General features: G+C 44.3%; 2 protein-coding genes across 3 annotated transcripts in view; one reads left to right on the top strand and one right to left on the bottom strand.

Annotated features, from left to right (window-relative positions):
• The window catches only part of lingo2b (leucine rich repeat and Ig domain containing 2b), an 80,106-nt gene that overhangs the window by 16,277 nt on the left and 37,055 nt on the right, over nt 1-26,774 (top strand). The window lies entirely within an intron of this gene.
• LOC133513324 (titin-like) lies at nt 9,609-15,650 on the bottom strand. 2 transcript variants are annotated; one of them, XM_061843990.1, is made up of 2 exons: nt 15,213-15,650; nt 9,609-12,197 (listed from the first exon to the last, which is right to left on the bottom strand). In XM_061843990.1, exon 2 carries the CDS (start codon nt 12,186-12,188, stop codon nt 11,244-11,246), a length of 945 nt encoding a protein of 314 aa, XP_061699974.1. In that variant the 5' UTR covers nt 12,189-12,197; nt 15,213-15,650; the 3' UTR covers nt 9,609-11,243. The 2 variants fall into 2 exon arrangements, with proteins under 2 accessions (XP_061699974.1, XP_061699975.1); XM_061843991.1 differs by lacking the exon at nt 15,213-15,650 and having other exon boundaries at nt 9,609-11,945; nt 12,066-12,745.

Genomic DNA, 26,774 nt, shown 5'->3' with positions numbered 1-26,774 from the left:
AGGGGGTGTCACATGGTGCGTTACTTGTCGGACCTGCTCTTCCTCCTGGTGTTCTATTTTCCTCCAAAGACATTGCTCGTGAAAGAGGCTTTGCATTCTTACTTGCAGCGCTAGTTGCTGAAGTCCCCACCCCACCTTTTTTTCGTCTAGGAGGCATGATGCTGACTGTTCAAACTCACGAGAACAACTGAAGTGACTATGAAATTTCCAATGTTTTCGGTCCCGTTCCACTGTAAAAATTACACTCCAGCAAAATGCTATTCTGTCGTTATTCACCCGTTAGTCAACACGCTCGTCTAACGTTGACAAATCGCTCGTCGCGCGCCTGTGACACGTTAGTACACGCTAATGGTTTTTTGGGGTATCTTATTTGGTCGCTGTTACACGCTTCTCGTGCGTTAGACACACGTTAGTCATGCGTTAGACACACGTTAATCACACGCCAGATGTGTCATCCTCATTTGAGAACGCTGAAAAATAGAACGATTGAAATGTTCAGAGAACGTTGACCAGAACGTCATGGTGTGACGGAGCCTAAACGAAACATTCATTGTACTAATATGTCACAAACGAACAAACTCTTCTTCACTATCCCAGTTCAGTGAATGAATCACTAATTTCCTCAGTACACCGGTTGAGTGAACAAATTATTCTATTCATTTAAGTCCCCCCTCTTCCTGCATGGTGCTGCTTGATGCTGGGTGCTTATTGGTCAATCGCAGGAGTGTGTGACATCACTGGTGAGTTATAAATTAGTGCCGCTCCTGCTTGCACGCTTGATAATTTTTCATTTGCTAAATATTCAGTAGTGAGTGACAGAAGGCTACAACAGTTTCTGCTTATTTGTGTGTTATTTCTTGTGCGTGTATATAGTTACATTGTTAATTTAATGTATTGATCGTGAATAATAGCCATCCATTTTCTGAGCCACATATCCTCACAAGGGTCGCAGGGGTGCTGTAGCCTATCCCAGCAGTCAACGGGGAGGAGGAAGGGTAAACCCTGAACTGGTTTCCAGCCAATCGCAGGGCACGTATAGACGAACAACAGTCACACTCAAAGTCACACCTAGAGGCAATTTAGAACCATCAATTAATGCATGTTTTTTGGGATGTAGGAGGAAACCGGAGTGCCCAGAGAAAACCCACACAGGCACTTGGACAACATGCAAACTCCACACAGGCGGGGCTGGGATTTGAACCCCGGTGCTCAGAACTGTGAGGTCAACACTCTACTGTTGTTCCACCGTTCTGCTTAAATATTTATGAATAATTTTTATGAGATATCACTGAGATGATCGCTGTCTTCACATCCATGAATATTGTCCCATCAATTACTATGGAAAACACAATTTTAGCACATTTGTTATTTCTGACCTGTATATCACACTCGCTCTAGTTCAAAAAGGCTCGTGACGCCTGAGATTCAGCATGCAGTTGTCTCGTGTGAGCGCACATTCGAGACTTATTGAGCCCTGGGTTTTGGTGCCACATTCAAATTTTTTGTGGTTTTTTTTAGGGGGGGGTGGGATATTTGCCACTAATTGTACAATGTTGAATGTTTTACTGTGATAGTTCATACAGGCTGATGTGGTCATCTTATTCAATGGAAGTGACTGAGGTTTAAAACCCTCTTCAAAAAAGGCAAATATGATGTGATTTATCCCAGTGTGCTTAGATTCCCTCATAATTTTTAACCCAAAGACACATTTTATACTTGCTGTTACTCCAGCAAAAAGAACAAGATAATGCATTATTTCTACATTTTTTCAGAGAATGCTGGCTCAGTAGGGGATCGTTGAGTCCGGTGCAATTAAAGGATTAGTAAGGGTCATATCAATTTCCTTTGTTCTCAACTTGATTAAAAAAATACTAGAATACACTAGAGAGGAATACAAAAATTTACAACAGGCCAGCAAATTTTTGTTTTACTTTGGTAGAGTGCATAAAAATGGGGAGAGGGGGGTAATCATTTTTCTTACAGCCCCAAAAACAAAACTAATGAGGCAAAGGTGGAGATTAAAAAAAATTCTCGGTTCAGTCCTTCTGGTTACGGTAAACAATTGGGGAACAAAAAACTGGCATTAGCAAATATGTGTGAGAAGTACATTAATACGATTTCATTAAATAGGAAATGCTACAGATCCCAAAAATGCACACACACACAAATGCAAATGTGTGACTCGCCTGTGCACAGGTAACCTTTGGGAGACTGTGCTGCTTGCACAAAATTGGCAAAAAAGATCCCTTCAGGCATTTCCATCTAGAAATCCACAAAAAGTCCAGAAGTGATTTTCTTTGATGAAGTTCAATACACTAAAATGCTGTTTAAATGCAGTCCATTGCAAATCCATTGCTGCCAGAATGGTTGAATGCTTTGTGTAAAACATTCATATCTAAATTAAAATTATGTTTAAGGATTTCCTTTTAAAAGCAGCATGGAAGTCGAGAGGTTAGGATGTCTTCCTCACAGTTCTCAGGTCCTTGGTTCTAAACTCAGCCCCAGCCTTTATTGCTGCCATGCACCATAATTTGCTCCTCATAAAGAACACCAAAAGGGAAGAATATTTGATATTATTATTATTATTAATATTATATTATAATATATGAAGAAATGTATGAAAATGAGGCAGCACGGTGCCGCAACTGGTCAGACTGTTGGCGTCAAAGTTCAAATCGCAGCCCCGCCTGTGTGGCATTTGCACGTTCTCTTGCGTGGGTTTTCTCCAGGCACTCCGATTTCCTCCCAAATCTCAAAAACATGCAATAATTGGAGACTCTAAATCACCCCTAGGTCTGATTGTGAGTGTGACTGTTGTCTGTCTATGTGCCCTGTGCTTTGCTGGCAACCAGTTCAGGGTGTACCCTGCCTCATGATAGCTGGGATAGGCTCCATCACTCCCACGACCCTTATGAGGATAAGCGGCTCGGAAAATGGATGGTATGAAAATGAACACAATAATGTACAAATATGTTACACTGTGGAAGGGGGGCACAAGCCAGTGCAATCTGTAGGTCGGAGCTCGTTTCGAGCCATATTTAGATGATATGCTTATTACTTCTAACTAACTCGGCACTTCTGTGGGGCACACAGCTTGGCCGTTGGCTCCTCCGCAAAGCACACAGCTTGACCGTCGGCTCATCCGCGTGTCACGACCCATCGGAACGGAGGTATGACCTAAATGCAGGAGTACACAGGAGAAGCAGAGGTAATTCGGGAAAAACGTTTATTATTCAATGGTCGGGGATCGGGCAGTCTGTCAGGTGCAGCAGCGGTAGTTGGGACGTCGGGCGCAGAGAGCAGGTCCGCGGGCAGGCAGGAGTTGGTACGCGGGAGATCGATCAAGGCAGGGAGGAGTATCAAGGGAGTCAGGCTTACGGGGTCAGTCGGTGAACAGGCGGAGGTCGGTACACACAGGAATACGATCAGCGATACGGGGGTGCTCAAACGGGGCATGAAGAACCAGTCGTCACCGGGTCCTATAAGTACCGGCGTAATCAGCTGAAACAAGGAGCGGGAGTGTGCCGACTAATTGGCTGGCCACGCGCAGCCTGGGCAGGATGCCAGGAGCATGACACCGTGGGGCACATGGCTTGCCCGCCGGTTCCTCCACGAGGCACACGGCTTGGCTGCTGGCTCGTCCGCAAGACACGGCTTTGGCGGCAGCTCGTGGACACGGAAGCTTGGACGAAACCATGATTGGCGGACACACCGCCAATGTGCACATCAAGACATTTAGCACCCCTATCATACGTACGCGGATCTTTTGTTACGTTATGAGAGATGGATTACTGGTACCCCCTCCCCAACTATTTATTTATTAGTAGCTCTATACACACCAATCTGACATTTGGAATCCATTTTTCACGACGAACCGGGTCTCTTGAAAACTTATAAAGGGTAAATCCATCCTCCTGAGTGTTCCAACAATATCCAGCAATGCAACGAGCCTGCATTTTGGCTAACACGAAGGAACAACGAGCTCCCTTCCCGGAGGTAGAACTACTAGAAACAAACGAATCCACTTGAGGGCGTTCCTGCTCTGTATGTCACTTCCTGCTTCTTCTCGATAACAAATCCTTGAGAGGATTTTTATGGTGGGAGTTACAAAAAGCTATATACGTCAAAATCATGTTTTGTGGTGAAAAAACACATGGGTCCATATCGTCTGCCATTTTTTCATGAATAACATACTAAGAATCATGCATTTCATGACAGTGGTCCTTTAAAATAACAGTTTATTGCAGTGTAATAACCTCTACCTATGTGTGTGTGAGTGTGTGTGTGTTGAAATGTGTGTGTGTGTGTGTGTGCGTGTGTGTGTGTGTGTGTGTGTGTGTGTGTATTTGTGCATGTGCATAATTGTGGGGCGTCATGGGGCATCAGAGTTTAGAGTTAATTTGGGGAGAAGACAGAGGAGGTAGAAGGGGTACAGCGGGCAAAGGGTTCAGATTCCTGACAGCGTGCTGAATAAAACTGCCTCTGCATTGACTCGTCCTGCCACGCAGACTCCGCAGTCTCCTCCCCGATGCCAGAAGACTGAAGCGGTTGTGTAATGCAGCTGTTTTCAAACTTTTTGGGGCACGCCCCTCTTTTTAGGGGATTAACTCCCAACCCCAAATTTTTTTCAGACGGGCTGGGTTGGGGGGCAAGGGCTGCAAGTGAATTGGGCGGGTTTAAATAATTGTATAAAACTGATCAATAAAATTGATACATGTGATATCCTTCCATTTTCTGAGCCGCTGATCCTCACAAGGCTCGCGGGAGTGCCGCAACCAATTTCAGCTTTCTTCGGGCAGGAGGCGGGGTACACCCTGAACTGGTTGCCAGCCAATCCAAGGGCACATGGAGACAGACAAAAGTCACACACAAAATCACACCTAGGGGCAATTTAGAGTGTAATTTAGAGGGTGTACAGGGTCCATTCCACACTGTAATGCATCTGGTCAGGATGCTCTCTATTTCTGTCTGTACATTGAGCACATGATGGGGGTTGGGGCTCTGGCTCTTCTCAGCTTGCACAGGAAGTCGAAACCTTGGTGAGCTTTCTCGGCCAGTGATGTGGTGTTGCTGCTTTAAGAGGTCCTCGTTGTACTCCCAGGAACTTAGTGATTCAAGCACTCTCCACCAAAGACCACCCTGACAAGTGAACCACCTGAACATCATAGAAAGAGACCCTGCCCAGGCGGTATCGAAGGCACTCTGGCTTCTCTGAGTCAGCAATTCCGGACAAAAAGTTTCATAGACTGGCTCAGACACCAACCAATTGGACACATTCTTAGTCAAGCACATGGGCCTCTGAACTATTGAGGATCAACACCCTCACAACACCTATGCGGCAGACGGAACATCCTAGGAAAGACAACACATCAAATCCAAACTCCCACCATGAGATTCCCAGACTCTCATTCGAATTAGTTTCCATGTATTTGATGCCATTAATCATGACCTGATGTTGGGTGGCCCAGGGTTAAGGCTGCACAACCCTCATATAGACTGGTCCTTGGGGCGAATGAATTTTTGGGGTGCTCACTGCACCAAAGCCCATTTTGAGTCACTTGATATGGGACCTGTAGCAATGGTGGAGGGAAGGCTGAAATCTTTGATAGAGGAGTCAGACCTGTCTCAGGTGCCTTCTTGTTATGCTGACCTCAAGGTGGTTGTTTTCCAAAGGCACGGCCAAGTCTCTTTCTCCTCACAGACAGTACGATTGCACCATTGATTTGGTCTTCGGAACCTCACCCCCTCAGGGAATGCTGTACTCTTTTTCACGCCTGTAATACGTAGCCATGAAGTAGTACGTGGATGAGTGGCTGGCCGCCGGGCTCATCAACCTTTCTCATCACCGGCAGGAGCGTTTTTGTTTGTGGAGAAGAACAAGACCCTGCAGCCCTGCATTGATTTCCTTTCCACCATTCATCCAAGTCATTCCTGGTGTTCATTAGCTGAGGGGGGGATTAGAATAGACCCCAATAAGGTAGAAGCCGTAGCCCGGTGGCCCACTCCTAGATCATGAAAGGAAGGGCAAAGGTTTCTTGGGATCACGAACTTCTATCACAAGTTTATTTGAGATTTTTGCATAGTAGCTTTGCCCTTGTACAGCCTTATCTCACTAAACGGATAATTTTCGTTGGACCCGACATGTGACCTCTGTTTTTAAAAAACTGAACAGCAGTCTCACATATAAGTCATTAGAGTCCAAGTGTATAAGACCAAAGTGGAGAGTGGTGAAGATAGCTTCATCGGTTGACCAGTTAGACCAATATGCAACCTGGAAAGGGTCCAAGTAGGGGCAACAGAGAGGACTTAATGTGATGCATGACTAACTACTCAAAGCACTTTAATAGGAGGGGAGTTAAGGCACGAGGGAGACAACTTTTTCTGGATGATGGTACTTAAAGAAAGTAATTAAAGTAATTAAAACTAACTAACTAACACTAATAGCCCCGTCACACCATGACGTTCTGGCCAGCGTCCTATAGCGTTTGAGGAAACGTTGGTAGTCACCCATGGTCGCCAGGATAGCTCCAGAGTAGTGTTGTTTCCACGCCAGTGAACGTCAATGATCGCTGGGAATCGGCGGAGAACGACTCACTGGCAACCTGTCAACACCCACTGAACAATCCCATAGCGCACACAGCGTGTAACCAAAGTGAAACGAACGCCGTTTGGTGTCCATTGAGCGTCATTCGAGCGTTTCCCGAACTTCCATGCATATGGGTATATAAACCGATGCCTTGTAAAATCAAGGTCCATTTAATATTAAGCTACAGTAGAGAGCACCTACTATGGAAGATCCAGAAAGCAGCAGTTCGTTTTCGCGGAAAAACTCCACCAGACTATCCTCAGCAGCCCGGTCCAGGATCCTGAAATCCTCTCTGCTTCTTTTGTCTCTTTGTCGGACCGTCCTCGCTGGGGTTTGCAAGGTGTTTAGGGTGCCCAGGGGGTGTGACATGGTGCGTGACTTCACGGACGTGCTCTTCCTCCTGCTGTTGTTTTTCCTCTAAACACATTGCTCGTGATGAAAGAGGCTTAGCTTTCTTAGTAGCAGCGCTAGTTGCTGAAGTCCGCGCCCTAACTTTTTTTCTTCTCGGCGGCATGATGCTCACTGTTCTAACTCACAACAACAACTGAAGTGACTATGAACTTTCCAACATTTTAGTGCCGGTTCCACTATAAAAATTACACGCCAGCAAAATGCTTTTCTGTCGTGATTCAACCAATGGTCACACGCTCAACACACTCGTCTTACGTTGACAAATCGATCGTCGCGACCCAATGACGCGTTTACACACGCTAATGGTTTTTAGGGGTATCGTATTTGGTCGCTGTTACACGCTTTTCGTGCGTTAGACACGCTTTTCGCACGTTACACATACTTTAAGTCATGCGTTAGACACACGTTAATCACACGCCACATGTGTCATCCGCGTTTGAGAACGCTGAAAAATAGAACGATTGAAATGTTCAGAGGACGTTGACCAGAACGTCATGGTGTGACGGAGCCTTAAGCAAAGCAAGATTGTTCAATTATAGTGGGATATATTGTAACTGGGTAAATTTCCAAAGTAATCTTCCCAACAGTTTTGTGCACAGATGTTAAATACATTAGACTTCCTGAGCCAGCTCCAGAGGAAAAACAATTACAGGAACTGATTTAGTATCACATCATCAAATCATCCTGATGTGTTGCATCGTGATAAAACCAACTCCTGATTTTTTGTTGCATTTGTGATTGCAAGAAGGGGAGTGCTGATTGTTTCACATTTGTTGAGTACAAATGAAGCCATCCGTATATGAATAAACAAATTGTCTTTGTTAAGGTAGGGAATGCCACCCTTCCGAAACCCCTGCTCCATTAAAGTCACAGCTGTAATGATTCCATTGGCCCCTGAGCTACATTCTTTATGTGCTCACCCTTCTACATTATAAACCTCTTTAAAGAACACAAATTCCACAAAAAGCAGCACTCTGGTCATTGTGATTCTGTTGTGGAATCAATGGCCTCTCAGCTGTCCAATTGTGTTGGCACGTTCTCCCTGTGTGATAGCACACCTCTTGCCGAGGGGCAACACATCTGCTTGGCGGCCACAGCCTTGGTGCTTGTTAAGGATGAAAAGTCCATTTGTCATTGGAAAGACAGGAGTTGGCGGCTGGTGGAGACATTTTCCTTTTTTTCAATGTATTTAATCAATCTTTTTAAGAATTAGGTGGACCATAATCAGGGTATACCAGGGATTGGTTGTCAGTCAATCGTAACGCACTTACAGACGTACAACAATTCACCAAGGAATAAGCAATTTAGAGTCTGTATGTAATATGTACACATTATCTTCATGTATGTAGACATAACATGTTTTGGGAATGTGGCCTTAAGAGGGTTTAAAATTATATCTTGAAATAAATATTAGGCTGTGTTCACATTTCTCAGTATTGTTTGGTTCAAATCATGAATGAGTGTGAATGCTGCCATCTGGTAAGCATTGATATATGCATTGGCACACATTGTTAGTCATAGCTATATCAAAAGTAATTTACCACTGCATTCAACTTAATGTCACTCAAACATGATTACAAACTAAAGCTCATAGAGGCTTTATCTCTTTCATAAGTTAAAAGATTTTAGCATCCATCAGTTTCCTATCCAGGCTGACTTTGTCAAGAGGCAGAATACACCCTTGAATGGTCACCACACAATCTCTGGGCACATACTGTATAAACAACTAATCATACGCGCACACATTCACACTGCCATCAAGGAGACACTGAAGCCGAGACGCTTGAACATAAGTCAGGCAAGTGAAGCATAATAAAACATAACATTTAAAGCATGAAAGAACCCCGAATCGCTTCCAATCGAATCCATTCTCAATACTGGAACACAGACACACAGACCATTCACACCGTCCCTGAGTGGGAAGTGAGTGGCAAGTGTACCAATACACCATCGGCGTGCATGTGTGTGTGTGCAACTACCCCACAAAGCCTAAATGCCATTTTGTGTCTACTGAATGATGGAAGGCGGCACAGTGAAACAACTGGTTACCACAGTTCTGAGGATCTGGGTTCAAATCCCGGCCCTACCTGTGTGCAGTTTGCATGTTCTCCCTTTGACCGTGTGGGTTTTCTCTAGACACTTCAGTTTCCTCCCACATCCCAAAAACATGTATTAATTGGTGACTCTAAATTGCCCCTAGGTGTGATTGTGAGTGCAAATGGGTGTTTTTTTCTGTCCCTGCAATTGGCAGGAAAGCAGGTCAGGGTGTAACCCATCACCTGCCCATAGATAACTGGGCTAGGCTCCAGCACTCCCCGACCCTTGTGAGGATAAGCGGCTCAGAAAATGAATGAAAGCCTACAGCTGCATACAGCAGGACGGCACAGGGCTCATTGTGATAATCAACAACAAAATGACCAAGACATCTGACATTCTGTGAAGTGTTAAGATTTATAAGGCACAGTTTTGTGAGATTACATAAGCAGTTGCCCAGTCCACTGAAATCCAGTCATCTGAAAGTGCTGCCTTTGTTGTTTCCTATCTTGCCTTCCCATGGTGACTTCTCAGCAAAAACAACTCTACAGATGTACTCAATAAATCAAAAATCTACTGAAATGGCTTTTCATAAATTATTTTAACTCATTAGGTGAGTGTGCAGACTGGAGAATAAATTCACTTTGAAAGACAATCAGAGGGTCGGAAAACAAAGAAGTGTGTGTAATTCTTGTTTTCACTCAAACTCCATTCAAGCGCAGTACAGTTTTGCAAATCGTGCAAAACAATGAATTTGTGATGTATTTCTGGACATTGTACAGTGAGATGAAAGACAATGACTTACACAGATTCACAAACTGATACATCACCTTCATTTTTATCCTGTTTTTTTAAATTATACATCCATCATCCTAGGTCTAACGATACGAAATAAATGACTTATCAGAAATATGAATGCTCCTCCGTCTCGGTGAAGGACCACAATAACGCTGTTTGAACTGCTTACTCCATCACCAGAGACTATTTTTGTTTAGGAAGGTTTGCACAGTGCCTTTGGTTACTATGGCAACTGTAGAGCAGTCTTCTTTTCATCCCAGCAACAATAAGGAAACTTTATACAATTACAATTCATATAATAAAAGGTGTTCTTTGAAATAGATGACTTACAACCACGTTGAACATTCATCAAGTTCTGAATTCTGAAATTAACCAATGTTTGATGACGGGTCTTGTCTCTTGCAAGTAAACCAACCCTCATCCCGTTTTACATACTGCTGGGCCAATGTCGAGTATGGATTTTGTTACCATGACGACTCGGAGAGGAGTAGGGGTGGCTGCACTTAGAGCCCTGAATCTAAAAAAGCGACTGCAAACTATAAATCCCTTACGAGCCACCACAAAGACACCATGGATTCTGTTTCCATCTTGCAGTCAGCGCAAGCCCCCTCAATTACATTTTGTATGTAAGGAGCAGCAGATACATCGGCAAACACAAATAGGACCCCACCCCACCATACCGACAACTTCACTGACCAACCAAGTATTTTAATGCTTATCACTGTAACCAACACAAAACCAATGCAACTCTGCTTACCTTTTGCCTTTGATGTCGTCTTCTACTCTGCATGCGAACTGCAAATGATGGACACTATGACTAATAACAATGAGAGTGATGTAAGACTTGAAATTTATGTTAATCAAAATAACATTAAGTAAATAATTCATTAGTAGGACACTTAATGAATCCATCTACTCTATAATTTAGGGATAAGAAGACGTCAAGTATGGAATTGTAATGTGTCATCTCCACATCTTGTCACGACCCATCGGAACGGGAGTAGGACCCAAATGCAGGACTCGGACGATGCATTATTTCGTGGTCGGGCATCGGGCCGGCAGTCAGGTGCAGCATCGGTAGTTGGGACGTCGGGCGGAGAGAGCAGGAAGGCAGGAGTCGGTACACGAGAGAACGACCAAAGCAGGGAGACGTGTCAAAGGAGTCAGGCTTACAGGGTTGGTCGGAGAACAGGCGAAGGTCAGTACACACGGGTTGTCGATCAGGGATACGGGAGTACTTGAACGGGACATGAAGCTCAGCGAACTGGCCCGGACCAGTCGTCATCGGGGTAATATAAATACACAGGATAATCAGCCCGCATGAGGCGCAGGTGTGCGCCTCCCAATCAGCGCCACCGCGCGGACACCCGCACAGCCTGGGCTGGAGCGGCAGGATCATGACAGTACCCCCCCCTCAAAGGCACGGCTCCCAGACGTGCCTAAACAAAAGAAACAGACAATAATTAACACAGGCAGGGGTGGGCAGAAGGGGGATTCGGAGGAGGGCACGCCCCCCCCCCCCCCCCGAACCCCAGTCTGGTGGCCATCCAGGCCACCAAACACAAGGTTTCCGGGTGGACAGGTCAGGAGGACGACCCGGACGCAAAGCACCAGGGTCCCCACGGGGCGATTCGGGCGGACGACCTCTGTGAGGAACCAAACGGCGAAGCAGGAACCAGACCGAGGCAGGCCACTTCTCCGGACGAGAACCTCCTACGCCGTGGTTGCGAGACGACCAGGGACTGGTCGCCACCGAGGCTTGGTCAGGAGGCCGCCGTGGATTGGTCACCAACGAGGCCAGGTCATGAAGTGGCTGGGAGCCCTCAGGAGCGAAGAGGATGACGGAGAGAAGGACCAGAGCCATGACCGCCACCATCACAGCCATCCCGAAGTCTCTCCAGCTCCGGGGTGGCTCCACAGAACTCCCCAGCTCCTGTCGAGACAAGGGCGTGGGACGGCCGCGGACCGGTCGCTGCTGGTACTCCTGGACAGGAACATGAGAAGGCGGCGGCGATATCGCCACCTCCTCCTGGGCAGCAACGTGAGAAGGCGGCGGCGACATCGCCACCTCCTCCTGGACAGCAACGTGAGAAGGCGGCGTCAGTGCCACCTCCTCCTGGACAGCAACGTGAGAAGGCGGCGTCAGTGCCACCTCCTCCTGGACAGCAACGTGAGAAGGCGGCGTCAGTGTCACCTCCTCCTGGACAGCAACGTGAGAAGGCGGCGTCAGTGTCACCTCCTCCTGGACAGCAACGTGAGAAGGTGGAGTCAGTGCCACCTCCTCCTGGACAGCAACGTGAGAAGGCAGAGCCAGTGCCACCTCCTCCTGGACAGCAATGTGAGAAGGCGGCGGCACCATCGCCACCTCCTGGACGGGAACATATGGACATGGCCGTCGCCGTACACATGGGTTGTCGATCAGGGATACGGGAGTACTCGAACGGGACATGAAGCTCAGCGAACTGGCCCGGACCAGTCGTCATCGGGGTAATATAAATACATAGGATAATCAGCCCGCATGAGGCGCAGGTGTGCGCTTCCTAATCAGCGCCACCGCGCGGGCACCCGCACAGCCCAGGCTGGAGCGGCAGGATCATGACACATCTGTTGACCAATGTAATTTTTTCCCCCTTTTGCTGGAAATTATTCTACAAAGAGACAAAAGTCAGGTTGACAATAGGTTGAGAGACTAAAAATTGTATGGATTCTTGAATGCTTCAAATAGTTGCATCTGTACAATTCAAAATAGGTTTATTCAAATATTCATAACCTTTCTTGATTATCTGAGAAGGGAACAGGATCCTTTCGCATTTTTTTTAAGGAAAAGATCGGGGCCAGGTTGTTCAAAAGTCACTCATTTGTTTAACCGCTGGTTAAGTACACTTAACTATTAACTTTAACAGCACGATTATCTTGTTGTCAGATTTATTCAGTGAATAAGACATGACTGACTATGATGTATTTTGACCTTTCAACAATCTTATATAATGAGGTAAAAAAAAATATTTGGAATACATAAACATTGCCTCTGTATGTAGCGTAAAAATGTTAATATTTTCCTTGTTCACCTTAAATTGAATAACAGTCTAAGATATAATTGAATTAGATATAATAATATAGGTTAAAATAGATAAAACAAGGCAAAATAATTTGAACATGGATGCATTACAAATAGTTGATTGTGTCCCACAATGAAATAAATTTTTGGTGACATTGACAGAATCAAATTAGATCCACGTCAAGTACCCACAAAATTCTGCTATAAAGTTTTTACTGATTTTCTCTGTTCACTGCATCATTGAATATCATCCATCCATCCATTTTCTTTGCCACTTATCCCCAAAAGGTTCGTGGGAGTGCTAGAGCCCAGCCCAGCTATCAACAGGCAGGAGGCGGGTGCACCCTGAACTGGTTGCCAGCCAATCACAGGGCAAATAGAGACAGACAACAATCACACTCACAATCACACCTAGGGGCCATTTAGAGTGTCCAATTAATGTTGCACGTTTTTGGAATGTGGAAGGACAGTGGTGTGCTCGGAGAAAACCCACGTAGGCACAGGGAGAACATACAAACTCCACACAGGGAGGGCTGGGATTGAAGCCAGCTCCTCAGAACTGTGAGGCCAACGCTTCACAGCTGCGTCACTGCGCCACCCAATTGAATATCATTTCATGTTAATTCAAACAAAAATGGCAATGATGATGCATTTGATATACATTTTTGCACAAGACATTGGTGTTTAAATTGATCATTATTTTCCAAAATATTATAAATTAATAATGTATATATATTTTTTATGGAAACTACAATGAAACCTAAACTGGCATTCAGTATAATAATGACAAAGAGATGTGTTCATTTCGTCAGTTTACTTTTTCAATCCATCCTTATCAAAATTAAACATGGGGTATGATAATTATTGCTTGATATGAAGCATAAAGATGGCATGATGGCGTGTATTGTTAGAGCATTAGCCTCACAGTTCTGAGAGACAGGGTTCAAATCTCGGCCCCGCATGTGTGGAGTTTGTATGTTCTCCCTGTGCCTGCATGGGTTTTCTCCAGGCATTCCCGATTTCCTCGCACATCCCAAAAACATCCATTCATTGGAGACTGAATTGCCCTTAAGTGTAATTGTGTGTGCGAATGGTTGTTTGTTTTTATGTACCCTGCAGTTGGCTGGCAACCAGTTCATGGTGAACCCTGCCTCCTGCCCGATGATAGCTGGGATAAGCGCTAGTGATCCCTGTACAAAATAATATGTTTATGATTGTTTAATCTTACTGGAAAGTTCACCAAAATGTAAAATGTTTTCACTAAGTGAACAAAATGAGGAATTGTGGGCTGTATTATCATTGACCAGTGACCTCAGTAACGCGGTTAAAGGTCAAGTGTCATCCCTATAAACATTCTAAAATAGATATTGGATTGAAAAATACATATAACATGATTCACTTCAATGTCCATACGAAAAAATAAATATGAGCAGAAAGGGCGTCATCCATGCGCAACGTTGCGGAAATGTCATTCAATGACATCCAAATGGTCGCCATATTGGCTGCATCCCCTGTCCGCAACGTCACCTGGACATTCGCCATTGCAAACACGCTGTGGCCTCTACTATGGGAGACGAACACGCCCCTTCTGACACGGAAGCTCTTTTCGAAGAAGAGAACATTAAACAACCGAGTGAAGTTACCGGGGCAATATTACCCTATTGTTCCGAGCCATATTCAGAGGATATGTGATCGCGGCCAAACCGCCTCCCTGTCCGATCCACTTCCGGGGCGGAGATGAGCCATCGCGGCTCGTCGCAGCCGGGGCGCTGAACTGGGCCACTTTACAGCGTTGTTCATAGCCGCTGCCGTCCGCGATGAACAACACCATCGAGCCGTGGCAATTTGCGGTGTAGTAGTCGCGCGCGGGTGAGTGTGGCATTGTTGGCAGCATTGTTCAGAGCCGCCGCAGTCCGCGAGCCGGACGCGCAGCCTTCGCCCAGGCCGTAAACAGCATATGTGGCGCCTCGGCCGGGGTGTCTTATCATCCAGTCGAGCCTGGCTGCTTTACGGGGTTGTTCATAGCCACCGCCGTCCGCGATGAACAACACTGTCGAGCCGAGGCGCTTTACGGCATTGTCGTCACACGCGGCTGAGTGCGCCATTGCCGGCAGTGCTCTTTAGAGCCGCTGCCGTCCGCGAGCCTGAAGGCTGCGCGAGGCAACGCAGCAGCCATCGCTGGCGAGCCCGACGCCGTCCGGCGCTCACATTGACACATTTGGCATTCCTGTCATACGTACACGGGTTTTTTGTTACGTTATGAGAGACGGATTACGTGGTCCGCCCAAAACTAGTATTTTTTTTAGTAGCTGTATACACACCTACCTGTCATCTGGAACCCACGAAGCTCTCGTCCATTACACCCGTGCAATCCATTTTTCATGACGAACCATGCCTCTTGCAAATTTATGAAGGGTAAATCCATCCTCCCGAGTGTTCAAGCAATGTCCAGCAATGCAATGAGTCGGCATTTTAGCTAACACAAAGGAACAGCGAGCTACCTTCCAAACAGACAAACAAACAAACGAGTCCACTTGAGGGCGGTCCTGCCATGTACGTTGCTTCCTGCTTCTTCTCAAAAACAAATCCCTCAAGAGGATTTTCATAGCGGGAGTTACAAGAAGCTGTATATGTCAAAATCGTGTTTTGTGGTGAAAAAATGCATGGGTCCATGTCGGCTGCTGTTTTGTCATTAATAGCATACTAAAAATCATGCATTTCCTGACAGCGTTAACTCATGATGTGATTAACCATATTTGGAACAATGCATATTTAACTGTCGGTAAACTAATGGCGGGTTAAGAATTTAGGGCTTAACCAGAACCATTGGTTAAAAAAACTGAATTTTGAACAACAGAACCCAGATTGTCAAGATACAAAACATAACATACACAGTGAATACAATTGTAGTACAACCTGAAATGTGGCCAGGGTATAAACAGTTGCAGTTTTCATCGTATACTGTGTCTCTATATTGTTGTTATTAAAATGAACAAACCAGTGGATAACAGACAAATAAATATAGAGTTGTCGGAAACATCTACAACAGGGGTGCTCAATGTGTTGATTGCGATTGACTGAGGGAGTTTTGGTCATTGGCGACGGCGTGCCACGAGGAAAAAAAAAAAGACATCAGCCGTATTTTTCTGACCTTCAGCTCACCGTGCATGTGTAAACAACGACAGTACAGGAAAACACGCTAGTCAGTGAGTTCCCCCTATTTTAAGCCCTCGCTTAAGAAATCTTATCAAACATGAGTATGGATGCTGGAGTAAAGAAGACAAAAACGTATCACTTTCATACCGAATGTGAGGCAACTTTTTTCATGTCATTTTCGAAGTGCGTTTGCCTCATCTGACAGTGTAGTGAAATGTGGAGTGGCATTTTTTAACTGTTTATGGAAAATATGACACCGAGAGTTCGGCGAAAAGCAAACTGAAAATTAGAAAAGTGAACAAACTAAAATCACAATTGCCCGCACAGAAATCACTTTTCACACAATATAGTTCAACAGCAAAAACCACTACAGAAGCATTGCTCCGGGTTCGTCACATCATCATCAATAACAAGAAGTCCTTCCAAGACAGAGATGGTAAAAGAGGCATAGCTGACTCGTTCCAATCTTTTAAAAATCAGGCGGGAATATTATCTTCTATAAATCTCTGCAGCTGTAAAGGAGTACAGTTACACGGTGCTGTGTAGCCATAGCCGATGTGTGGAAGGACATCAGAGATTGTGAGTGTTTCTCACTTCAGTTTGACTAATCCACTGATGTGATTGACACAGTCCATGTGTGCATTTTCATTCGTATGGTGTTTCGTGATCATAGTTACAAAAAATGTTTATGGTTCACTATGTTGTGTTGTGCAATATTGGCTCATGCGGTTATGAAAGGCACACAAACATACATTTACACATAAGGAATCCTCAATATAGTTTAAAATAAATATATTTTATATTTTTGTAGTAGGTAGAGCTTTGTGGCTTGGTCATTCTATTTCATTATTGGTCAATCTTGAAAAAAAAAAAAAAAAAAAAAAAAAAGAACAGCCCCCACACCCACCCCTGTCGATTGCAAGAGGCTGGCTGCTTGAAAAGTAGATCTTGCGGTAAAAAAGCCTGGGCACCCATGATCTACAAAGTACATTAATGTATTAGAACCTCTCCAAGAAATGTATAGGACAGGCGTGTGCAACCAATCAGAGATAAAGGGCAACACTTTTTAGTGTTACGGCAAAGAGCCACATCATACACATCAAAGAGCCATATCATACAAATGGTTATCATTCCCTCCTCACACACATACCTTTGGTCAGCCAGATTTATTATAAACAACATGGTAACGTGGAAAATTGACTCCTACAGAGTGCCAAGATGACAGCCCACTAATTAAAAAAACTAAAATTATCACAGAGACAAACTACTGGGTCAACCAAGTCTTGTCTTGTATGTCACAACTCTCATCTCATGCAACACTGAAATACTCACATGATTGGAGGTCTGAGCACAACTGTGAATCAGTAGCCATGGTAATGTTTGCTATTCTAGCAGTAGTAGTCTCTTCAACAGTGTGGTGGGACAGTTGAAGGCCTCATATCATTTGTTTAAGATTTTTGTTTCAGGACAGAAGATGTCAGCGACATCAACGAGGCATTTCTTAATAAATTACAGTTTAATGTATAGCTTTTTTGCCCCTGCAATTTTCCAAGCAACTGGATATGACGCAAGCATTTGTCTCATGATACTTCATTATGTTTTTTAAAAACTGAATATTTTTTTCTGTGTGATTTTTCACAGTGGATAACTTGTGACTGGAAAGTTTAGTCCCTTTTGGAATTTCCAGGTCGATTTTAGCGTGGAGTGAGTTGAAGTCAAGATTTGAAGCTGTGAAATGTGTGATAGACATCTGAAAAAAAGTGGTTTGCCATTGCAATCAACAACAAAAAATATGAGCTCTCCCACTCTGGTAAAAACGCCCTGTGTTCATCCACATATTTTTGTTTAACTGTGCATTTTTCTCTGGCATTTTGAGAGCAAAAATGACAAATTATTTTCTCCAAAGATCAACATCTGACTGGGTAACTGCAAGGTACTTTCATTGAATGCGAAAGCCAGTTTTGCGAAAAATAAAAATCAAACCTAACACCGTCCCTACTGTGAGGAATGGTGGTGGCAGTATTATGCTGTGAGGGTGAGGTGATGCTGCAAGAACTGTGTAACTAGTGCATGGGTGGCCATTAAAATACATTACAATTATCCCTTGTTTAATAAGCACAGTGGCATTTCATATCAGGAAAACCATCATTCATTACATTACAATTGGACTATCTTTTGGTGCAAATTTTGATGCCAGCAAATATGCCTTCAGTCCGATATTCTTGAGTGAAAAATGAATGCAGGTGGGTATGTCATGGCATCATCTAAGTAAAAAAAAGAAAAAAGAAAACAGTGATGAAATTCATGAATTCAATGCAGTCCCATGGGGGGCACAAGCCAGTGCAATCTGTAGGTCAGTCCCAAGTCTGGACAAATGCAGAGGGTTTCATCAAAAAGGGCATGCGGCGTAAAACTGTGCCAAACAAATATGAGCGTTGATCCAAAGAATCCCATACCGGATCGGTCGTGGCCCGAGTTAACAACGCCTGCCCCCGGAACGGCTAACCTGCAGGGTGTCGGTTGAAATTCAGCTACAGTGGGTTGAAGACAAAGAAGAGGAGGAAATCGGATTCATCGGCAGAAGAAGGGGAATGCAGAGAGTTTACAACTAAGTGTAGGGACTTTGAATGTTGGGACTTTGACAGGAAAATTTCAGGAGTTGGTTGACATGTTGATTAGAAGAACGGTTGATGTCCAAGATATCCAAGTGTATCCAAGAGAGCAGGTGGAAAGGTAGCAAGGCTAGAGGTTTAGGAGCAGGGTTTAAATTATTTTACCATGGAGTAGATGGGAAGAGAAATGGAGTAGGGGTTATTTTAAAGGAAGAGCTGGCTAAGAATGTCTTGGAGGCGAAAAAAGAATCAGATCGAGTGATGAGGCTGAAATTTGAAATTGAGGGTGTTATATATAATGTGATGAGCGGCTATGCCCCACAGGTAGAAGGTTACCTAGAGATGAAAGAGAAATTCTGGAAGGAACTAGATTAAGTATTTCTGAGCATCCCAGACAGAGAGAGTGTTGTGATTAGTGCAGATTTCAATGGACATGTTGGTGAAGGAAACAGGGGTGATGAAGAAGTGATGGGTAAAAACGGCATCCAGGAAAGGAACAGATGGTGGTGGACTTTGCAAAAAGGATGGAAATGACTTTAGTGAACACTTTTTTTCCAGAAGAGGCAGGAACATAGAGTGACATACAAGAGTGAAGGTGGAAGCACGGAGGTGGATTATATTTTGTGCAGACAATGTAATCTGAAGGAGGATTACTGAGTGTAAGGTAGTGGTAGGGGAGAGTGTAGCTTGACATGATAGGGAGGTGGAGTTTAGGACTACTCAGGTGGTGAGGAGGAAGATTAAGAAGACAAAGTAGAGTAGAGAACCATGTGGTGGGAGCTGAGAAAGAAAGAATGTTTGTGCAACCTTTTGGAAAGAGGTGGGACAGGCTCTTGATGGACAGGAGGAGTGCCATTGCCAGGAAGTGGCAATGATTAGTAAGGGGGAAGTAGGAAAGGCACTAAAGAGGATAAAAAGTGGAACAGAAGTTGGTCCTGATGACATACCTGTGGAGGTATGGAAGGAATCTGGAGAGGTGGCTGTGGAGTTTTTGACCAATTTATTCAACAGAATACTAGCGGGTAAGAAGAAACCTGAAGAATGGCGGAAAAATGTGCTGGTTCCCATTTTTAAGAAAAAAGGCAATGTTCAGAGCTGTGTACACTATAGAGGAATAAAGTTGATAAGCCTCATAAGGAAGTTATGGGAAAGAGTAGTGGAGGCAAGACTCAGGACAGAAGTGAGTATCTGCGAGCAACAGTATGGTTTCATGCCTATAAAGAGTACCACAGATGCATTATTTGCCTTGAGGATGCGAGTCGAAAAGTACAGAGAAGGTCAGAAGGAGCTACATTGTGTCTTTGAGGATCGAGAGAAAGACTATGACCGAGTACCATGACAGGAACTATGGTACTGCATGCGTAAGTCTGGTGTGGTGGAGAAATATTATGGGATAGTACGGGACATGTATGATGGCAGCAGAACAATGGTGAGGTGCGCCGTAGGTGTGACAGAAGAATTTAAGGTGGAGGTGGGATTGCATCAGGGATGAGCTCTGAGCCCCTTCCTGTTTGCTGTGCTAATGGATAGGTTGACAGATCAAGTTAGACTGGAATCCCTTTGGACCATGATGTTCGCAGATGTTATATGCAGGGAAAGCAGGGAGCAGGTGGGGGAACAATTAGAAAGATGGAGGCATGCACTGCAAAGGAGAGGAATGAAGATTAGCCAAAGTAAAACAGAATATATGTGCATGACACATGCAAGCCTTTTCTCTTGATATGTAATTCAGATGGTAAAAGGACATTTTTGTGATTGATTTGATATGACTTTTGAAGATCAGGTCAGAATCAATCAGAACACCAAGGTTTTGGACTTGGTCTTTGGTGATTAATGATAGTGAGTCAAGAGATCTACTAACAGCAATTCTTCTTTATTGCCAAAAACAATTATCTCAGTCTGGCGGTTTGACTGAAGAAAATTTTGGCTCATCCATTTATTAATCTGTTTAGACAGTGGCACAACAACTCAATTGAACTGTAGTCATCTGGAGACACTGCTAAATATAACTGTTTCATTTGCATAGCTATGATAGTCAAAATTAAAGTTTAGAAAAATTTGACTGAAGGGTAGCAAATACAAGCTGAACAGGAGGGGTCCAAGAACTAACCCTTGAGGGATCCAATAGGTCAATATTATTTGTTAAGATTGAACCCTTCCAAGGGTTACAAAGTAGCTCCTTTCCTTTCCATTTAAGAACCTTTACATTTAGTCTTACCAACGTTTCCAACCGGTTCGGCAGTAGTAGAAGGTGATATTTTTTATTGTTTGTGTGTTTTTGTGGGCGGCACAGTGGCTCATCTGGAAAGTGTTGACCTCACAGTTCTGAAGACCCAGGTTCAATCCCAGCCCTCCCTGTGTGGAGTTTGCATGTTCCCCCTGTGCTTGCGTGAGTTTCCTCCTACATCACAAATTGCCCCTAAATTACCCTGAGGTGTGATTGTGAATGTGGGTGTTTGTCTCCTGCGATTGGCTGGCAACCAGTTCAGGGTGTACCCTGCCTCCTATCCATGACAGCTGGGCTCAACTCCAGCACTCCTGCGACCCTTGTGAGGATAACCGAATAAGAAAATGGATGGATGGATGTTTCATTCATTGTAGTTTTTTTTTTTTCATTTACAAGCTACATTTTTTCCATTTATGTACAGGGTTTTTTTTTTTTTCATTTATAGTGCATGTTTTTTTGGGGCGGCACGGTGGATTACCTGGTACAGCATTGGCCTCACAGTTCAATCCCGGACCCGCCTGTGTGGAGTTTACATGTTCTCCCCTTGCCTACATGGGTTTCCTCCGGGCACTACGGTTTCCTCCCACATTCCAAAAACGTGCAACATTAATTGGATACTCTAAATTTCCCCATGCTGTGATTGTGAGGCTCCAACATTACACACGACCCTCGTGAAGATAAGCGGCGAAGAAAATGGATGGAATGGATGTTTTTTTGTTCACTGGTTATTTGTTTTTTCATTTACAGTGGGGTTTTTTGTGTGTTTACAGTATGTTTTTTTTCCATTTCTTATATATATTTTAATGGTGTTAAACCTCCCTCCTCGAGCCGTCACCTTATCGTGGTGGAGGGGTTTGTGTGTCCCGATGATATTAAGAGCTAAGTTCTCTGGGGCTTCATGCCCCTGGTAGGGTCATCCATTGCAAACAGGTCCTAGGTGAGGGACCAGACAAAGTACGACTCCAAAACCCCAATGATGACTACAAAAATTGGATATTGGTTTCCCTTGCCCGGTGGTGGGTCACCGGGGCCCTCCTCTCGAGCCAGGCCTGGAGGCAGGGCTTGAAGGCGAGCACCTGGTAGCACGGCCTGCACCCATGGTTCTCGGCCGGGCACAGCCCGAAAGGGGAACGTGGGTCCCCCTTCCCATGGGCTATAGGAGTCAGATGCAATATGAGCTGGGCGGTGGCCAAAGGCGATCCGATCCCCGGCGATAGAAACTAGCTCTAGGGACATGGAATGTCACTTCTTTGGCAGGGAAGGAGCCCGAGTTGGTGGGTGAGGTCGAGAAGTTCCGACTAGATATAGTGGGACTCGCCTCTACGCACCGCTTGGGCTCTGGCACCACTCGTCTTGAGAGGGGTTGGACTTTTTCCACTCTGGCGTTATCCACGGGGAGAGACGGTGTGGGTATACTTATTGCTCCCTGGCTCGGGGCATGTACGTTGGGGTTTATCCCAGTGGATCAGAGTGTAGCCTCTGTCCGCCTGCAGGTCGGGGGACGGGTCCCGACTGTTGTGTGTGCTTATGCACCAAACAGCAGTGCAGAGTACCCACCATTTTTGGAGTCCTTAGAGGGAGTGCTGGAGAGCGCCACCTCTGGCGATTCCATCATTCTGCTGGGAAACTTCAACGCCCACGTCGGCAATGACAGTGAGACCTAGAAGGCGGCGATTGGGAAGAAGAAGTTGCAGTTTGAGTTGTCCTCAAGATCCTCGCTGTACAAATTGTGTAGATTAAACAAGATTATGCAGTTACAAACATTCGATGCTTCTTCAACAGCAATGGTTTGATCACAAACGTGTCTCTTTGTTAGCCAGCTCAGCAAAGGTAATCTGGGCTGAGGGGCAAGTTTAAGTCGGCATTTCAACTTGTTCAACTTCCTCACTGCTGGTACTCACTTACCTCATTGTATATGATTTGAAAGTTTTGCAGGTTGTGTAAGTACTAGCAATTGATGTTTTCCTCCTCAGTAAATATTTGATTAATCATGCGTGCCTGTTGGTTGCACGCTAGGCTAGGCTACGCTAGGCTGCACTGCTTCAAACGTGAACGAATATGGCTCCAATTTGGGTACTAAGATTTCACATAATGATTCTTAGTCTTCTGAAGTCGTCACCTGGGGCCTCTCAATTCGAGTATTCACAACATTCGGTCCAAATTCAGCAGGATTTATTTATTGTACGAGCCTCCTCGTTTTTGCGGCGACCAGGTCAGGGACCGAAAGCAGAGTCTACCTTTGTTATACTGTATTTTTAAAAATTTATTATCTTCAGTGTCACTGTCTCTAATCCGTACATCATGGCCGGCCTCACCACTGTTTTATAGACTTTGCCCTTCATCCTAGCGGAGACTCTTCTGTCACAGAGAAAACCAGACACCTCGCTCCTTCTGACCTTCTCTGTACTTTTCCATGAGCATCCTCAAGGCAAATAATGCATCTGTGGTACTCTTTCAATGGATGAAACCATACTGTTGCTCTCAGATACTTCTGTCCTGAGTCTAGCCTCCACTACTCTTTCCCATAACTTCATTGTTTGGCTCTTCAACTTTATTCCTCTGTAGTTCCCACAGTTCTGACCATCACCTTTGTTCTTAAAAATGGGGACTAGCACACTTTTCCTGCAGTCTTCTGGCATCTTCTATCCCGCTAGTATTCTGTTGAATAAGTTGGTCAAAAACTCCACAGCCACCTCTCCAAATTGCTTCCATACCTCCACTGGTATGTCATTGGAACCAACTGTCTTTCCATTCTTCATTCTGTTCATTGCCTTTCTAATCATTGCCACGGTCATTCATGCTTGCCTCTTCTACTCTACCTTCTCTCCCATTTTTTTCAGTCATTAACTTCTCAAAGTACTCTTTCCATCTACTTAGTACACTACGGGTACCAGTCAATATATATTCATCGCTATCCTGAATCCCCTTTACTTGCTGCACATCATTCCCATCTGTATCCCTCTGTCTGGCCAACCTGTAGAGATCCTTTTCTCCTTCTTTCGTATCTAACCTGGTGCATGTCGTCATATGCCTCTTTAGCCTTTGCCTCCTCTACCTTTGCCCTACGACGCATCTCAATGTATTCCTTTCGCCTCTCCTCAGTCCTCTCCGTGACTTCCTGTATTTTGGGGTTCCAAAACCAAGTCTCCTTCTCCTCTTTCCTACCAGAAGACACCCCAAGTACTCTCCTGCCTGCCTCTCTGAAAACCTTGGCAGTAGTATTCCAGTCGTCTGTGAGCTCTTCCTGTCCATCTAGAGCCTATCTTACGTCTTTCCAAAAGGCCACACAGCATTCTTCCTTTCTACACTTCCACCACCTTATTCTCTGCTCTACCTTGGTTTTCTTAGTCTTCCTACCTGCTATCAAAAGACATTTGAAGCCACCCAGAGAAAACTCTATGGACTTGTCAGAATTTGATACAGTTGACCAAAACACTGAAGAGAAAACTGTTCAGCAGTTGAAATCATTAACGAGCTGTCTCGACTCAATATCATCTGACTTTTTCAAAACTATTGTGAAGTCAGTGCTATCTGATTTGCTGCAAATAATCAATTGCTCACTTCAGTCTGGTGAGTTTCCCAAAACTCTCAAAGTAGCTGCTGTTACGCCTCTTCTAAAAATACAGAGCAGTGGACGATTGCATGTTAGCAAGCTATAGACCCATCTCAAATCTCCCGTTTAAAACCAAGATTCTTGAGAAAGTTAGTTTTAATCAACTCAGCAATTTCTTGAATTTAAATGGACTATTTGACAAATTTCAATCAGGTTTCCGAACTCATCACAGTTCTTATCAATGCTTATCATTGATAATGCAGTTCTTATCAATGTTCTTATCAAAGTGCTAAATGATATAAGGTTGAATACTGACTCAGGAAAGGTGTCAATTTTGGTCTTGTTGGATCTCAGCGTGGCTTTTGATATGGTAGATCACAATATGCTGCTAGACAGGTTGGAAACGTGGGTAGGACTAAATGGAACGGTCCTTAAATGGTTTAGGTCCTACCAAGAGGGAAAAGAGCTACTTTGTGACCATTGGAAGTGCTCGGTCTCGGCAAATGGCAATGACCTGCGGGGTCCCTCAAGGGTCAGTTCTTGGACCTCTCCTGTTCAGCCTGCATATGCTACCCTTGGGTCAAATTCTTAAAAACTTTTATTTTGACTATGATAGCTATGCAGATGACATCCCGTTATATTTAGCAGTGCCTCCAAATGACTACAGTTCAATTGAGGCATTGTGCCTGTGTCTAAATCAGATAACTGGATGACCCAAAATTTTCAAAAAAATCACAATACTGAGACAATTGATTTGGCAATAAAGAAAAGAGAATTGCTGTTATTGAACACCTGGAGTCTCTATCTTTAAAAACCAAAGACCAAGTCCGAAACCTTGGTATTCTGATTGATTCCGACCTGACTTTCAACAATCATATCAAATCAATCACAAAAACTGCCTTCTACCATCTGAAAAATATATCTAGAGTCAAGTCTTGTATGTGTCAAGCAGACCAGGAAAAGCTCATCCATGCTTTGATCTCAAGTAGACTTGACTACTGTCATGGTCTTCTGGATGGAGGCCAGCTCATTCAGAATGTTGCAGCTCGTGTTCAGACCAAAACAAAGAGGTCATTGCATGTAACACCAATCCTAAAGTCTTTGCACTTCCAGTCATCATTAGAATAGATTTTAAAGTTCTGCTACTGGTCTATTAATCACTAAATTATTTAGGTCCTGAATACATGAAAGAAATGCTTACGGAATACAAACCCAGTAGACCTCTGAGATCGACTGATTCAGGTCAAATAGTGGAGCGCAGAGTTCAAAGCAAACATGGTGAAGCACCATTTAGCTATTATGCTGCACACAAATGGAATAAGTTGCCAACAGAGGTGAGGTCAGCCCCAAGTGTGAATGTTTTAAATACAGGTTGAAAACTCTTCTTTTTTCTCATGCTTTTTAGAATATATCCACTTTTTAATCATATTACTTGCACTGTATGCAGTTTTAATTGTCTTTTTTAAATATTTCGATTGTCATTTTTATTGTTTTTATCCCGTTTTAAATGTTCTGTTCTCTGTTTTCAAATGCCTTTAATTGTGTAAAGAACATTGAGTTACCTTGTGTATGAAATGCGCTGAACAAATAAATTTGCTTTGCTTTGCTTTACCAGAGTAATCATACGCACCACCATCCTATGCTGTTGAGCTACACTTTCCCCCACCAATACCCTACAGTCGGTAACCTCCTTTAGATTACATCGTCTGCACAAAATATAATCCACCTGCATGCTTCTACTTCCGCTCTTGTAGGTCACTCTATGTTCCTGTCTCTTCAAGAAATAAGTGTTCACCACTGCCAATTCCATCCTTGTTGTGAAGTCCACCACCATCTGCCCCTCAAAGCTCCTTTGCTGAATGCTGTACTTACCCATCACTTCTTCATCATCACTGTTTCCTTCGCCAACATGTCCATTGAAATCTGCACCAATCACAACTCTTTCTCTCTTTCTGGGACGGTCAGGACTACTTCGTCTAGTTCCTTCCAGAATTTTTCTCACAACTCGAGGTCACATCCTACTTCTGGCGCATAGCCGTTAATCACATTAGACATAATTCCCTCAATTTCAAATTTCATCTTCATCACTTAATCTGATACTCTTTTCACACCCGAGGCATTCTTAGCCAGATCTTACTTTCAAATAACCCTAACTCCATTTCTCTTCCCGTCCATCCATCCATCCATCCATCCATCCATCCATCCATCCATCCATCCATTTTCTTCACCGCTTATCCTCACGAGGGTCAATGGGAGTGCTGGAGTCTCTCCCAGCTGTTACCGGGCAGGAGGCGGGGTATACCCAGAACTGGTTGCCAGCCAATCGCAGGGCACATCGA

This window comes from Syngnathoides biaculeatus, chromosome 15 (assembly GCF_019802595.1).
Source record: "Syngnathoides biaculeatus isolate LvHL_M chromosome 15, ASM1980259v1, whole genome shotgun sequence".
In the NCBI taxonomy this organism is placed as follows: domain Eukaryota; kingdom Metazoa; phylum Chordata; class Actinopteri; order Syngnathiformes; family Syngnathidae; genus Syngnathoides; species Syngnathoides biaculeatus.
Note: the sequence above shows the minus strand (reverse complement) of the source record. Positions and strands in the feature narration are given on the sequence as shown.